Raw genomic sequence first — 15722 nt, 5'->3', positions numbered from 1 at the left:
TCTGGCACCACTTTCTTCTCCTTCAAAGTGTTGGGAATGGCCAGACTTCCCCTCCCACCCACACTCAGGAACTGGTGAGGAACACAGTGAAATCTAGAAGTATCAAAGAGGATTCCCTGTACTTTCACATGACAGAGAAGGCAGTTATTTGCTTGCTGACTCCTCATTTGTGGAAATTGTTGCTAAATCAACCTCATCCCTAATGTTCTGTTGCAAATTTTCTTTTTCTGTACTAACTAGAGGATTTGTTGTTTGAAGCTCTACAGTTAAATCAGGTATACTGTTTAACTTGATGGGCCAGCACTCTAAAACACCAGGACGTGGTTCTTCCTTTCAATGGCACTTCCTTGTAATATGTTGGCAGCACAGACTCCTGAGAAGTTTTGATTTAGGGCCCGGAATAACAAAAGCAGCTGCTTTGGCCTGTGGCTGGTGGGATGCCCTTCCATGTTCTGTGAGAAAGTCTCAACACCGAGCTGCTGTGAGAGTGTTGTGGCACAGACTGTGCTGCAAGAGGCCCAGTTACTTTCTTAGCCTCTCTCTTCTCTTCTATCTCCTGCACATACGGGCAGGTAGAAATTCTGTCAAACAAGCGACATCCAGGAGCAAGTCTACCTGATGACCCTCTGTTCCAACCCACTGATAGGTATAAAGGATTGGGATGACCTGATCATCTATGTCCTGAATAATTATCCCAAGTATTTCTTCATATCAAAGTCACCCAAACATGCTGCTCTGACATACAGTACTTCTACTATTTACTTTCGCAGAAAGGGTTTAGAAAAGAGGCTCATTCTTCCTCCCAGACCTGTGGACATGAAAGACCATATGGTCAAATCTCCAGATGACATGTATGCTATGCAAAATGCATGAAACTCCTGTCAGACAGGTAATCACAGTAAAGAGAAAGCAGAGGAGCGATTAATGAGTGGTTAAGATTTTTTCACTTTTCTAGTGTATTTCCAAAACCCTTGAGCCTGATTCAGCAGTTCCTTGAGAGCCTTGGGCTGACTGCACCATATACAGTGCAGTGTCTGGTCACGCACTACAGAGATGTCAGGGATTTCTCGTCATATGACTGCTGGGCTTGTTGAAGCAACTAAGATTAATTCCAGCTGGGCTACTGGCTGTACAGAAGTTCCAGAGGAATATACAATACTTTCAGACTTCACCCAGAAAAAAATTTGGGGTGAAAAAGGAGAGCATTTCTGGGGTAACATGCTGATGCATTTTGCAACGGGGCTGAGATTAATCCACAGAAGTAGTGAAATTCATTGCACCCAACTTTTATTGCAAATTATTCTGACGAGACAGTCCACAGGGAGGCTCTGTGGCTGAGATACCGATGTGTTTGAACATGGGGACCTGGGATGTCTGCCACAGAACTTCAATAAGATGTAGAAGCACAAGAAGACGTTCATTAGCTTAAAAGCTGTGGGGTTTAATTCAGTTTTTAATTTTCTAAAAATCCCTTTCCATGTTTACTTTTCCTTTCAGCCCTGTTTCTGTTTTTCTTTTCCTTACATCATATTTTGTCCAATCATTTCTTTCTCCATTTTATTAATACTTTTTTCTTTCAGGGTCTTCAGTTTATTTTTTTCCTTTCTGTTTTTAAGGATATTCTGTCCCTTTGCACTCTTCTTTATCTGCGTATGGCTTTTCCTCCCCTTCAGCTTTGGTTTCTCTTGTTTCCCCCCAGACATGGTCCTTCCTTGTTAGTTTAGTTGTCTCACTTTCTTCAGTTCACACACTCTCTTACCTGACTATTCCTAGTTCTCTCCATGCTCACTATTTCTTACCCAACATCAAGCAGAGCTCACTCTTCCTTTTTGTTGAATGAGGTATATTTTTTCCCCACCCACAGATCCTGAAACATATTAGCTTTCTCACCCCTTCTTTTGCCTTTTAAAACACTTATTCCAGCCAAAGGCAGGGTGGTGGTTGGAGACTGCCCTTCCTATTGCACTGGGTAGGTGACTCAGTCAGCAAATGCTCCATGTCTAGATGCTGTCCCTCCAAAACAGAAAGGGTAATACTGAAGCTGAGGAGAGGAGACAATTAGATGATTACTTAGGTTAAGAACCTGCCAAAACCAGAAGAGAAAATCTGCAAAGTAAGAGCCATTTGACAACCAGAATTGTGTGGCCAAACTCCATGAGAGGGAGGCAGCTGCCTGCACCATGGGCTCACATATACATTTACACAACCTAAACTACTAATTTATACCACCATACTTCATCCCAGACCATGTGATTTTTAACTAAATACGATTCCTATGTCTGTTGGATGGACCTGAAGTGTTTTTCAGTGCTGGGCAAAAGACCACTCAATTGTAACCAGTTTTCCTGACATTTTTGTATCAGTGCAGAATGTCTTGTCTTCGCTTTCTCCGTATAAGCTGGAGAAATAAAACACTGTGATGAATGATGCCAGGGCAGCATCCTAAGCTACATGGGTATTTCTAAAGGTACTAGAATGAAGAAGTACCAAAAGCATTAGATTTCCAAAATTAACCAACCTTGTTTCTGTAGTGCAAGGGGATAGATAGGATATAAATTTCAGTTGTTTGTGAAAATCCTGAAGCCTCTGTCCTCACCAAGGAATGACAGATTATGGTTATGGTGAGAAAGAAGAATGCAAGTAGTATGAAGCAGCCAGTGTGACTTTAGAAGAGATTGCTCAAAGATCTGTTTATAGGCATAAATGTACTAGAAATGGAGTAGTAAAAAGGGAACAAAACCAGATGAGTCATTGTGCAGTTTTGAGAAGAGATATCAGTCCACCAAATGCATGATAAATGCTGACTGAGAGGAGCTTAAAGAGGAATATAGAAGGGCAAATACATCAGGGGAGAAAGAAACACTAAAGATGCATAGATCCATCAGTAAATGGAGACTAAGAAATAAGCATGGGCGACACTCATGACTTCCACTACTCAGAGGGTCAGAGCTCTTCCTGGGATCACATGGGATTATATGCCTTGTACTGAATTTGAAACTTGTTTGAAACAGTGCACAGAAGTCTGAACTCTGCTACATGGAAATGACATTAAAGAATGGCAAGAATTCAGAGTAAAGTAGCAGTGATAAATGAGGGACTGAACTAACTATCTAAGGCAGGACAGATGGCGTTGTTACAGGCTGCTTTACAAGTAACATCCATAAACACCCAGGGAAGAAAGGTGCTGACAGTGTCTGGTAAATGGAATAGACTTGTGATCTGTAGTCTCTCTGATAGTCATAATTCCACAGAGGAAATCCCCAAGATTCCCTTTCCACACGCAGACCTGGATTTGACAAAATATATGAACATGTGCTTTACTTTATGCATGGGAGTCATTCCACTGATATGTCTTGCCTACTTTGAGATGACAGGGACAGCGGTAGAAAATTCATAGCTCTTGGATTACTAGTCCTGCCCTAGCTAATACGAGGATAGATGAAATGTTTCCTGAAAGAAAAAGTAGATGTGGTTCATCAGTAAAACAGCTCATTCCAGAAGCTGGAAAAATCTGAAATTCCTGGAGGAATATCCATCCCCATATTAGCACGTTCGTTGACAGATGGCACAGCTTCATATGAATAGGAATGTTAAGTTGTTGTCTTTGAGCTGAAAAAATAAACCCTAGGCAGGTTTTGTAGAGCAGCTGGTCCTTCATGGACTGGTGCTTGTGGGGATTTCTTCTTTAAGAAGCTAGGACAGTGGTAGCTGTGAGCACCCCAGAGAGCACAGCACCTTTCATTCCCTTTAGTAGTTTTCTCTGGAAAAAGCATGAAGTAGCAGCAGCTTGCTCTTTGCAGGAACTGGAAAATAGCTCACCAGACTGGCTAGAGAATTTATAAAATTAGAAAAACAAAGCAGCAAAAGGCCTTGGCTCAAGAGCATTACTTTTAGACTGTCTCTTTGAAGTAACTAGTCCTGAATCAGTTTATGAGCGTCAGCCAAGACAAACACTCAGGTCCATTTGGAAGTTTTGCTTCAGAGCAGCACATTAATACTCTGTAAGGAGATGCAGGGCTTGTAGTGGATGTTTTCTTTATCAACAGCCCTAATCATCCCAAATCTCTCTTGCTCATTGTTAGCACACCCTCATGTCAAGAGTGCATCAGACGTAGATGAGCTGTCTTACACAGTGCTTAGATTTATCCTGCAAAAAACCTGGGAGAACTGACCCTCTCCTCCAGAAAATGTGCCACACAAGAAACACTGGGGCTCTCAGAGGCTGGCTTTCTCCCTGCCTGGCATGCACTACGTATACCAGCAGTAGCTGCTCCAGCTAACGCACCCCTCTTCTCTATAGCCCCCCTGGAGACTACACAAACCAAAACTCTGTTCACAGAAGATGGCCAATAAAAAGTACAGGTAACAAAGGGACTTGCTGACTAGAGTAACCGATCTCAACAGTAACAGTAATTTTAGTTAGGAAAGCCCTTGTCTTTCTACCCCCTTCACATACTTTCTGTAAGTGTTAGGAGATGAGCCCTGACTCAGACTTGGCTCCTTATTCCTACAGCTGGCCTTTCAATGAGTAAATCCTTGCTCTTACCGCAAGAACTAGTTGCTGGGCTGGATTATCCATGTAGATTCTTTGCAGTCAGGCACATACGTGATCCTACTTAATGTCTATGCAACTGACTGCATTTGCTTTTTTTACCTTTACTATCAAGAGTAGCAAATAAGAAGGACATGTCTCCTCACAGAATAGGAGTGAAGAAATAAAAACTGGATACAGTAAAAAATCTATTCAGTCAGAGACTGCCACCTTTTCTGTTGTTACGCATGTAATACACGGGCAGCATTGTAGTGCATTATATTACTTAATATAATAGCGATTGCCACACCACTGCCTGCAGCAGGAACTCTGCGTATTAGGAACTCCAGGCTTCCCCCAAAGCTTTTTTGCATGAGCGCATCCCTGTTATGACTTCTGTAAGAAGCTAGGGCGATAGCAGCTCTGAGTACCTCAGAGATCTGTCCCAGTTCCCTTAACAATTCTCTCTGGTAAAGGTATGAATAAAAAGTAGCTTGTTCTACCTTGCACAGATGGAGAAAACCACGATCCTCTGTTGCTGCTGCAGACCATTCATTCCAAGGTGCCTTTAGGAAGCGACTGTGCAAGGGAGAGCTCTGTGGCGGCTGCTTCAGAGTTACAAGTCAGTTACTGCACTGCTTGCTGTAGCTAAAGGTTAGCTGCAGCACCCACTGCTGGGTTAAGCACCACAAAGTTGGAGAAAACAGAGCAAATTATACCAGCTTCCGTTCAGTGCTTAGTTCTGTTCTGCCACATTCTCCTGGGGCTTGTCACTAAGGCAAGGACACACCACCTTCAGCTACCCAAGTTTCCTGCTTACTTGTTGTCAGTCATAAAGCTTACAGCTCCCTCATTTTAGGGTACTCTTCAGATAGAAAAGTGTGGTGTTTGGGCATAAATTCAAAATGAGACAAACAGCTTAAACAAAGGCTGGTTTGTGTTTTATTGCTCTGGAAATGGCAGCCCAATCTGTCTTCAGCAGAGATCTCGTGAGCATTTAAGCTTGCCATTTCACATCTGGGAAACACTAATATCACTTAGCATCTCATTTCTTTGTCTGGGTGACTTGATTGGTTAGAGGGGAGAGGATGATGACTGAGTTGTAGTGATGTTCACCCAGATGACGATGAAATCCTTTTGGACTTTTTCAGCTGGTGCTCCTGGGGACAACCGCCATCTGCAAATGTATGAATTGCATCGCGTGACAGGAGGACACGAGGTCTGGCCAAGCAGAAGGCTAACAACTTTCTCCATGCTGGGAGACTCCCACATCAGAACATATTCTAGGCAAATTCAGCTTCAATCCCAAATGTGCAACCTAAAGAGAAGCATATTGTGCCCCCCAGTGTTGGTCCACATCAGTCCAAATGGTACTGAACAGAGAACGGCAAGTTACACAAGGCATTTTGATGTTTCCAAACTTGAGTCACTGAACTGGTACTCAATATAATCCAGTGTGTATATACTGCTGGAGGCAAGTCTTTTGCTGTATTAGTTGTTTTCACAAGTTCATTCTTGTTTTTCTTCCCTGTAAATCCTGTGGTTCCATTTTTTAAAACGTTGTTTATTTTCCTGAATTATTTAATTAAAATAGCAGTTTAAGAGTTAGTACTATTTTTGGCATACAGGCCAGACTAGGATTTGAAACAGATTTATTCTTTTCGCTGGCTATTCTTTCAACCTGAGGTTGTTGTCTGATCCTTAGTTGAGAAAACTTTATTAATATTCTACTATTCTGGTCACAAGGAAAATTTCTTTTATATTCTCACTTTTACTATAGTGTAGTAGCTGGGGGTTTAGTTTGGAAATTACAGAATCATGGAAAATTGGGCTGAGAAGGACCTCGTGAGATGGTCTAGTCCGTTCCCCTGTCCCAAGGCAGATCATACATTCCTAAACTGTTTCTAATGAAAGGTTCCCCTATCTTAAAACCACAATCTCTTTAGGCAATCTGTTCCAATGTTTTGCTATCCGGAGGATACGTGTTTACCCTCAGTCCATTTTGTTTAATACTTTGTTGTGCAGCAAAACTTGAAAAGGAGATTGAACACAGGAAAGTAAGACACAGGAAGTAGAAAGGACCTCCAATATCATCAAGTCTAATTCCTTACTGTTAGAGGCAACCATGTCAGGTAAAGCCTTCCTTGTATATGTACAGAGCTCAATATTTGAACTGGTTGAACTTTTCCCCTAAATGCTCAAAACAAATTCTATGAGAACCTCATGTTTCTCAAAGTTAAGAATCTCCTGCAAAGTAGAACCATGAAGTCAGAAGGACATTACAAAGCCTGTGAGATACATTTCTGGGTGTATAATGTGCAGATAATATTTTTACAAAGTACCAGAAAATTTACTTGCTAATAGACATGGCAAAATCTCAAAAGTGAAAGGTAGATCCCTCCTGAAAATTACATTTCCTTCTGAAACAGATGATGATACTTCTAAATTTCCAAAGATAGTGTTTGAGATCTCAGTAAAAAAAAAAAAAAAATCAGTCCTTCACCAGCACTGCGTAAGATGCTCTTAACTTTCAAGAGAACTACATCTGAGAAAAGATAGTGATATTCGGCTCAGGAAAAAAATAAAATTGTGACTCTTGTAAGAAGAAGTTTTAGAGTGTGGAAGAAGGAGAGAGGGGCTGTGTGGGAGTAAAGTCAATACAGAGTTAACAAGACAAAGTAAGACCAAATTCAGTAGAATTGGAGAGCAAAGTTTCTGAGCTGAGGATGAAGATGTTAGGTTAGAGCTGGGAGGAGCTCTTAACTTCAGTGATCCCCTAAATGTTTAACATGAAGGACAAGCATGACTGTCAGACATGATTGTTCTCATCTTTACCAATGTCATAACTGATACTCCAGACAATGTTTGCCAAGCCCAATGTATCAAGGTATCCTTCAAGATACAACCCCATGTACCAAGATATCATTGAAAACATGAAATGGCATGAGGTACATGTGCTTAGGTATCTGGATTCCACTCTATATGACACACCACTGAATTTAAACCCCAAAGAAGAAAGCCTTGCGTAATCTTAAATTATGTGAGGTCAGAATCTTTGTCCTTCTGCAGAAGCTGTGCCAACTTAGTTGGAAGAGCTTGTACGTTATAATCATACCCCATGGTGCAGCTATACTAGCAGAATGCCACGGCCCAATGGACAGGACAATACTTTCAGACAGGACCTGGTGGGGTACTGAATATTATCAATGAAGTCTTAAATTCAAAACTAAAGTAATGCAAACTATCATTGAGATGTAGCCCTCCCAGAAGAAACTTTTTTTTCCAAAGCTCATAACTCAAAATGAGTCATGCTTGATTAACTTCACTTGGGCCAGGAGACTAATCATGGAATGTTATTTATAGTTTATTTAAGGAAAGTCAGAGACAGCATTAGAATAACATTCAGAATGGAAAACATGTTATAGCCTTAACATAGTGTCACTATTATAACTTAATGAAAACAGAGAACTAGGAACCTTCTCTCAAAGCTCATAACTCAAAATGAGTCATGCTTGATTAACTTCACTTGGGCCAGGAGACTAATCATGGAATGTTATTTATAGTTTATTTAAGGAAAGTCAGAGACAGCATTAGAATAACATTCAGAATGGAAAACATGTTATAGCCTTAACATAGTGTCACTATTATAACTTAATGAAAACAGAGAACTAGGAACCTTCTCTATTAGCAGGTGTTGCTTTTTTTTTTTTTTAGTGTGTCTACTCTCCAGTGAAAAAGTTATTAAATATATGTGAGACTCCAATCCAGAGAGCAACTGTCCAGCTCAGTTATTGGTGGGGTAATAGATCAGAAAGTTTCACCTCCTCCTTCTCCTCACAGCTGCCCCGCACACATGCACACACACACAGGGGCCAGGAAACTCTGCGCCTATAGCACCTACCTTGGGTTTGAAGGCGATTAAAACAAAAAACCAGGAACCTTCCTTTTTAAGCGGTGTTTGCTTTTTTTTTTTTTTAGTGTGTCTACTCTCCAGTGAAAAAGTTATTAAATATATGTGAGACTCCAATCCAGAGAGCAACTGTCCAGCTCAGTTATTGGTGGGGTAATAGATCAGAAAGTTTCACCTCCTCCTTCTCCTCACAGCTGCCCCGCACACATGCACACACACACAGGGGCCAGGAAACTCTGCGCCTATAGCACCTACCTTGGGTTTGAAGGCGATTAATTTCAGAACCATCTCAACAGTGAAGAGGCCAGTGAAGAGCATGTTGAGGATATTCATGGCTTCCTTGAACATGCAGCTCTGACCGTAGTGCTGAAAAATAGCATCCCGGCAGCAGCGTGAGGAACAGACATACCAGCTAGTCAGGAATCCACAGGGCCCCTCCTGATCTCCCTTCATGTTGAGGTTCTCTAAAGAAAACCCCAGAATGCTCCATTTTTTCAATTCAGAATTCCCATCTCCCTTCACACATAAGCATTTCCATATTTCTAGCCATTTTTGCCATCTGGCTCTCCTGTCTTTTTAAAAAATCTTTTTGAGTGGGGGTTACCAAAATCGCACTTATCATTCCAGTTGAGGGCTCATTATAAATTTGCATAATGGTACAAGACAGTCTCCAATTGTGTTTGTTATCTCACCGTTCCATAACACTTGGATTACTTTTTTGTTTGATTGCTACTGCACAGTGAACAGGGGTTTCATTGAGCTCTTCATAATGATACCAAGTCATTCCCCAAGTAATTACACTTAATTCAAGATTCTGCAAACTACACGAGCAGCTCAAATCATATCTTTCCAATATTCATTATCTTGCATTTGTGAACTCTGAATTAAATTTGCAAGCATGCTGCCCATTCACTTAACTTTATTAAGATCTTATGAAGTTACTCTCTGTCTTCTATTGATTAATTCAAATAGTGTCTTCTGCAAATGTTGCCACCTCACTCGCCATATCCCCATTTCCAGATCATTATACTTGAGACTGATTGCACTGCCTTATTCTAAGGTCACCTTCCAGTTCATGTTACAAGACCCCACTTGTAGTCGCTTAACTTTGATAAACTTTAACCAGCTGGGATGAATTTTCATATTCTGCATTGACTCAGGGTAATTTATTTAAAGGAGTTTCAGTTAAAACAATTCAGCTGCAGCTGAAAGCCAGGCCAGGGAAAAATATATTGTTGATTTCAAAATTTCTTGTAACATTTTCCTTGAAAGACTCTAGTACCTGCAGGACTCTGCTTAAAAACTTGGAATTTTACTGGAATGTGGCTTTTGTGATTGCTGTCTCTTATGTTGTTTGACCCAAATCTGGCCACAGTATAAGCCTTTGAAAAACTGTACTTTTCTCAAGATGGATATAGACTTCCTAGAATCTCCAGAGATGCTGCGCTGCCTGTGGGCTCACAAACATCTCACAGATTCTAGCTCTACCTGCCCTGGGCGTGCACCATTGTCACAGCAACTGAGCATGCTTCAAAGCTTCAGAGTGAACACAATAGTCCCTCTCTATTGCTTCATGACAGCAGGGCAGTAGATATTTCAGCTGAGAGCAGAGCACTTTCTTGTGCTCATGCTGCCTTATTCCTTTGTTGGTGCCTTAGGCAAGACAGCAGAGGAAGCCTTTTCAATGGGGACGGTAAAGAGCTAGACCAGATGAGGAAAAGTTAGGGGCATCAAGAAACCTGTGAGATTGGACTGGAGACAGTGAGAGAAAATAAGGTGAAAACTGACTGTGAATATAGACTTAGACTGTTAGTGAGTGATAGGAAACGGAGGCTAGTTTTGAGGGGAGGCTGGGAGTGGGGCAGACTGGGATTCATCCAGTGGAAAATGTAGTGGTGGTATGCTAAGGTCAAAGGGGTGTAGGAGTGCATGGAGAGTTGGACTCACAGTAAGGGACAAACTAGAGAAGGGAACAAAGTTCAGCAGGCAATCAAATGGAAAGGGCAGAGAGAGACCGGAAAGGAGGTCCTTGGAGGGGTAACTGCAGCTGGGAGTCTGTGTAGTGGGGAGAAGAGAAGGACTGGTCGAGGAGTGGGGATCTGGACTGTCTGGGGCACAGACCAGGGAAGGGAGTCCAGAGACTGACTGGGTGAGGAGGAAGGATGGGTTTCAGGGAGGAGAGTGATGGGAAGACTAGCTCTTAAGCAGACAGTGTAGAAGAGAATGGGGCTCGAGTGGCCAAGGAAACTGGGAGTGTGGAGATAGGCTTAGCAGGTGGAGTGGTTAAGCTTAGTAAAGGTTTCGACTCCTTCCCCTTTAGTGCTGTTCCACCTGCACATGTTAATCTACTACCTCTATTCAATATTCTTGTAGATCCAGCCACAAATGTTTGTTTGGTGGATTCACATTAGATGTTTGGAAAACCTTCACACAGTAAGAAAAATGAACACGCAGCATAGTGGGTAGTAAGACAATCAGTAGCATCAGTAGTGAAGCAAGTTAGGCAAACACTTATCAAGAAATGCTTTAGGTGGAGCTGATCCAGCCTTTAGGTAATGGGAGAGACAATATGGCCTCTAGAGAATCTTTCTAGACAGTTTCTACGGTTCTTAACACAGAATAAAGGAGATACTAGGGCCTTCCTACCCTCTACCCCCCGTTTCCTTGATTGCATTTTTTGCCAAAATATTTGCTCTCTAATTTTTAACACAGAAAAGCCCAAAATTTAAAATTCAGATCTCAGGTGAGTGGCAGTTCCAGGCTTATTCCTGCATTTCATAGAAGACAAGTCAGAATTGAGAAGTCACTTGTTATTATAGTGGCCACTGAATTGGTCTGTGATGTAACTGTTGGCTTTTTTCATTTGTTTCTTTTTAAGGAATTAAAACAGAATTGTTGAAAGCGTCAGATATTAGCAGGAAGAGGAGGAGAGGCAGATTCCTCATTTTAACTAAATGTCATCAGGAGTGAACATGGTACAATGGTTTTTAATCATGTCTCTGCCCCTCTCCCTCAATACATGGTGTGAAGGTGGAAGTAGGTCTCAACCTCGGCCATTTCTACATTTTCCCCAACAAAGTCTAATAATTCATCACCTGTAAGGTTTTCTGCTTGCTTACTTACTTGCATGGCCAGGCAGATGGTGTTCAGCAGGATCAGAACGAACATCAGGTATTCAAAATAGGTGGAGTTGACCACATACCAAACTTTGTACTGGTACTGGTTTTTAGGGATGTATCTCCGCAGGGGCCGGGCCTTCAGAGCGTATTCTACACACTGGCGCTGTGAAAGAGGCAGGGTAGATTTAAAAATCAAAACCAAAATACAGGGTTGGTCAGCTACCTCCAAATATAATAAAAACACAACGTTTCAAGTTTTTTACTGAAATGAAAATGCTTGGTAGAAGAATTTCTTTTAGGTCGTAATCTGAATGTGTATATTCTACCTGTTTAAGAGTTCCATATGCATTTACTTTGGCCAGACAATGCTGTCATGTTCATCTAATCTCAGTGAACCAAATGGTACAGCACACATTTTTAAGTAAATGTTGTCCCTTGAGCAAATCTTATAGCAAGATTTTTTTTACCTGACTCCTGAAAGATGGCAGTGAAGCCAGCTTAGTATTTATCTTGCTGGCAATCTTCACATGTTCCTCTCTGTACGTATTTCTCTCTTAAATGCTTATTCTCAATGTATTTTCTACCTTTAGTGGCAACAAGTTGTAAATTACCTGGTTTTTGTCCAGCTCACAGTTCTTGTACTCTTGCTCTCCTTGTTCCTGAAATGTGACGATGACGAAACCAACGAAGATGTTCATCATGAAGAAAGCAATGATGATGATGTAGATAATAAAGAAGATGGAGATCTCAACCCTGTGATTATAGATGGGTCCCACATCCTCCATGTGGGAATCAATGGACCTATACAGCAACCTGAAAGCAAACAGGAGCCCAATGCAGAGAAAATCTGCAACTGCCTTGAGGCCTTATAGGTGATGTTATAAAGTTTAATTTTGTGATTTTCTTCTACTTGTATCAAAATTACTTCACTCACAGATGTGCAGACTTGCACTGATCTGAGTGTAAACTCTTGGAAAAGAGAAGACATGGCTCTTACTAACTTTACACATTTGAAACTGTTCAGGGGTGAAATGTTTTCACAGTTGAACAATTAAAATTTAAAACAAAAGCATGCCCTTCAGTTAACAGAAGACAGGAGAGTCTGTGTTGTTGAGAACTGAGTTTTGTGAGAAAAGGGGATCTCAGCACTTTTAACATTTCTTAACACTGCTGTTGGCATCACCTGGTGACACAGTTCAGGGTCAACCCCCTGATACCCTGCATGCCCATGTCACTCTGACAGAGTGGAGCTGTGAGAGTCCTTGGCCCCTGTGGCACAGACAGCACAGCCTGGTAAGACATCCCACGTCTGCCCGTACTGCAGAGATAGCACTGCTGTGTTTCATATTGCCCTGCTGGCTCCATCGCGAAACTTGCAACACCTAGCAATACTGGTAAGTGCCTGACAGGCATTTTATATCCATTTATATACATAATATTTGTAACAAATATTGCTATCACTGCTACTACTGGCAATCATTTTTTAAGAGCTGGAGACAGTGCTGTGCACTGTTTACAAGTACAGGAACAGCAATTCCTGCAGGCCCTGAGGAATTTACAAAGTACATAATACTACAATGACTGCTGCTACTATTGCTACATTTAATGCTTCAGACTTATTTAACGACTTAGAATGGGAAAGACTATGCTCTGCGTTTGAATTTTCTCTTTTGAAATGAATGACGACATTGCTAGTGTTGCACCGGCCCAAGAAGCACTCACTCTGGCCAGCCCTCAAAGGTTGAGACAGTGAAGAGAGCCATCATGGCAGTCAAGACGTTGTCGAAGTCAAACTTGCTGTTCTCCCAGCTCCGGGGCTGTATCATCGGCTGGTTGACCTCACCATCCTTGTATGTAATGTAGTACCCTCTGTGGATGGAGAGCAGAGAGCGAACATGGCAGAACTGAACTTCCAGTACGAGGCCCTGAGAGTGGGTGGACAGTGAAGGAACCTAACTGGGAAAGGTCAGACTCACCTGCATTCTGCTGCCGTCTGCTTGGAGCTATCAGTGCAGCTGTACAGCTTGCCCTTGAAAATGAAGAAAGAAGAATGAAGCTTCCTTTCCTGACAGTGCAAGGGTTAGGGCAGATCATGTAGCAAGGAGACTGCATTTACTACTTGCTTAACCAACTATGAGTATGTTTACATGCTCTTTTGCAGGTAGATGTGAGCAAACTGGAAAGAGAATTGCCTGCATCTGAGTAGTTCAGAGCACAGGCTTTCATCTGCTTGCACAGTACTTTTATGTGTATGTCCTGAGGTGCATGACCACTGAGTGCTGCAGACAGTAGTTGTCAGAAGGGTGGTGAAGGGCAAAGAAATAAAAGCAGACATAAAGAAGTGAATGAATAACCTTCCATGATTATCTGGCATGGCCCTTCCTCTACAAGACGGGGGTTAGGCAGCCTGCAAATACCAATCCTTTAGAACAGCCCCCTTCACCTCCCTGGCACTAAGTCATGCCACAAGCTATTTAGGGAAGAAGAAGGTTACTGATGTTACTGATGATTTCTTATGATTACAGATGAAGGGCAGGAGTTCTGAATATGTCTGGTTCAGTTTTGGGGAACTCCTGGTAGCAGGAGCCCAGGTAACACTGACAGCGCCCCAAATGTTTTGTTTTTCACACAGAAGACTCCATCTCTCCTTCCTTAGGCTTCTTCACACTATTTTTCTTCCCACCCCGGAATACAGCTCAGTGTAACGGATGAATGAATGGGCCCAATGGTTTTACCTTAAACAACTGAACTCCAATGCAGGCAAACATGAACTGCAGCAAAGTGGTGACAATCACAATGTTTCCGATGGTTCGGATGGCGACAAACACACACTGGACCACATGCTGCAAATGGAAGATAGGAACAAAAGTAACTTGCAGGATTGTTCTGAGCTGCTCTGGCTAAGGAAGAAGCCCAAGACTAAAAATACAAATAAAAGAATTTCATTTAATTATTGCCCATTAAGTAATGTCTCAGGAAAGGGGAGAGAAGACCAACTTGTTATGTTCCTCACTGTACTCTCAGAAGCAAGGAGAAAGGGATAGGAAAATACCAGAGCTCAGCTCTCTGAAACTTCCAGCAGCACCGACTTACATAGTTGGGCACCCAGCAGCCCACAGGAAGAGGTTTATCTAATACAGCAAGGCTATGTTAAAATAGGCTTGTAAGCCCATCTGTAACCCTAGCAAACTACATCATTTAACCTCAGTGGTGATGCTGGGCCACCCAGCTGGAAAGCAGCTTGGCAGAAAAGGACCTGGGATGTTGGTGGACACCAAGTTGAACATGAGCCCTCGCTGCAAAGAAGGCGAATGGTATCCTGGGCTGCATTAGGCAAAGTACTTCCAGCAGGTTGAGGGAGGTGATCCTTCCCCTCTACTCAGCACTGGTGAGGCCACATCTGGAGTACTGGGTCCAGTTCTGGGCTCCTCAGTACAAGAGAGCCATGGATGTACTGGTGGGAGTCCAGCAAAGGGCCACACAGATGATTAAGGGACTGGAGCATCCCTCCCATGAGGTCTGGGCTGCATTAGGCAAAGTACTTCCAGCAGGTTGAGGGAGGTGATCCTTCCCCTCTACTCAGCACTGGTGAGGCCACATCTGGAGTACTGGGTCCAGTTCTGGGCTCCTCAGTACAAGAGAGCCATGGATGTACTGGTGGGAGTCCAGCAAAGGGCCACACAGATGATTAAGGGACTGGAGCATCCCTCCCATGAGGTAAGACTGAGAGAGCTGGGACTGTTTAGTCTAGAAAAGAGAAGGCTTGAGAGAATCTTGTCAATGTATATAAATAACTGAAGGGAGGGTGCAAAGAAGACAGAGCCAGGCTCTTTTCAGTGGTGCCCACTGACAGGATATGAGGCAACGGGCACAAACTAAAACACAGAAGGTTCATCTAAACATTGGGAAACACTTTTTTACTGTGAGGGTGACTGAGCATTGGAACAGGTTGCCCAGAGAGGTTGTGGTGTCTCCCTCCTTGGAGATATTCAAAAGCCATCTGGGCATGGTCCTGGGCAACCTGCTCTCAGTGGCCCTGCTTGAGCAGGGTTGTTGGACAAGACAACTTCAGAGGTCCCTTCCAACCTCAACCATTCTGTGATTCTGCTGAAACACTACTTGAACCATTGCAAAAGTCCTTGTAGCTTGAAATAACTTGAAT

General features: G+C 42.5%; 1 protein-coding gene across 1 annotated transcript in view; it reads right to left on the bottom strand.

The window, feature by feature from the left end:
* Positions 1-15722, bottom strand: part of CACNA1C (calcium voltage-gated channel subunit alpha1 C) — a 521583-nt gene that overhangs the window by 60615 nt on the left and 445246 nt on the right. The window contains exons 24-29 of the mRNA XM_009278953.1: positions 14296-14403; positions 13537-13589; positions 13283-13429; positions 12172-12373; positions 11565-11723; positions 8697-8807 (exon numbers count right to left, since the gene is read on the bottom strand). Coding sequence (XP_009277228.1) covers positions 8697-8807; positions 11565-11723; positions 12172-12373; positions 13283-13429; positions 13537-13589; positions 14296-14403 — 780 coding nt within the window. The remainder of the gene's footprint in view (positions 1-8696; positions 8808-11564; positions 11724-12171; positions 12374-13282; positions 13430-13536; positions 13590-14295; positions 14404-15722) is intronic.

This window comes from Aptenodytes forsteri, unplaced genomic scaffold, assembly GCF_000699145.1.
Source record: "Aptenodytes forsteri isolate BGI_AS27 unplaced genomic scaffold, ASM69914v1 Scaffold241, whole genome shotgun sequence".
NCBI classification, from domain to species: Eukaryota; Metazoa; Chordata; class Aves; order Sphenisciformes; family Spheniscidae; genus Aptenodytes; species Aptenodytes forsteri.
Note: the sequence above shows the minus strand (reverse complement) of the source record. Positions and strands in the feature narration are given on the sequence as shown.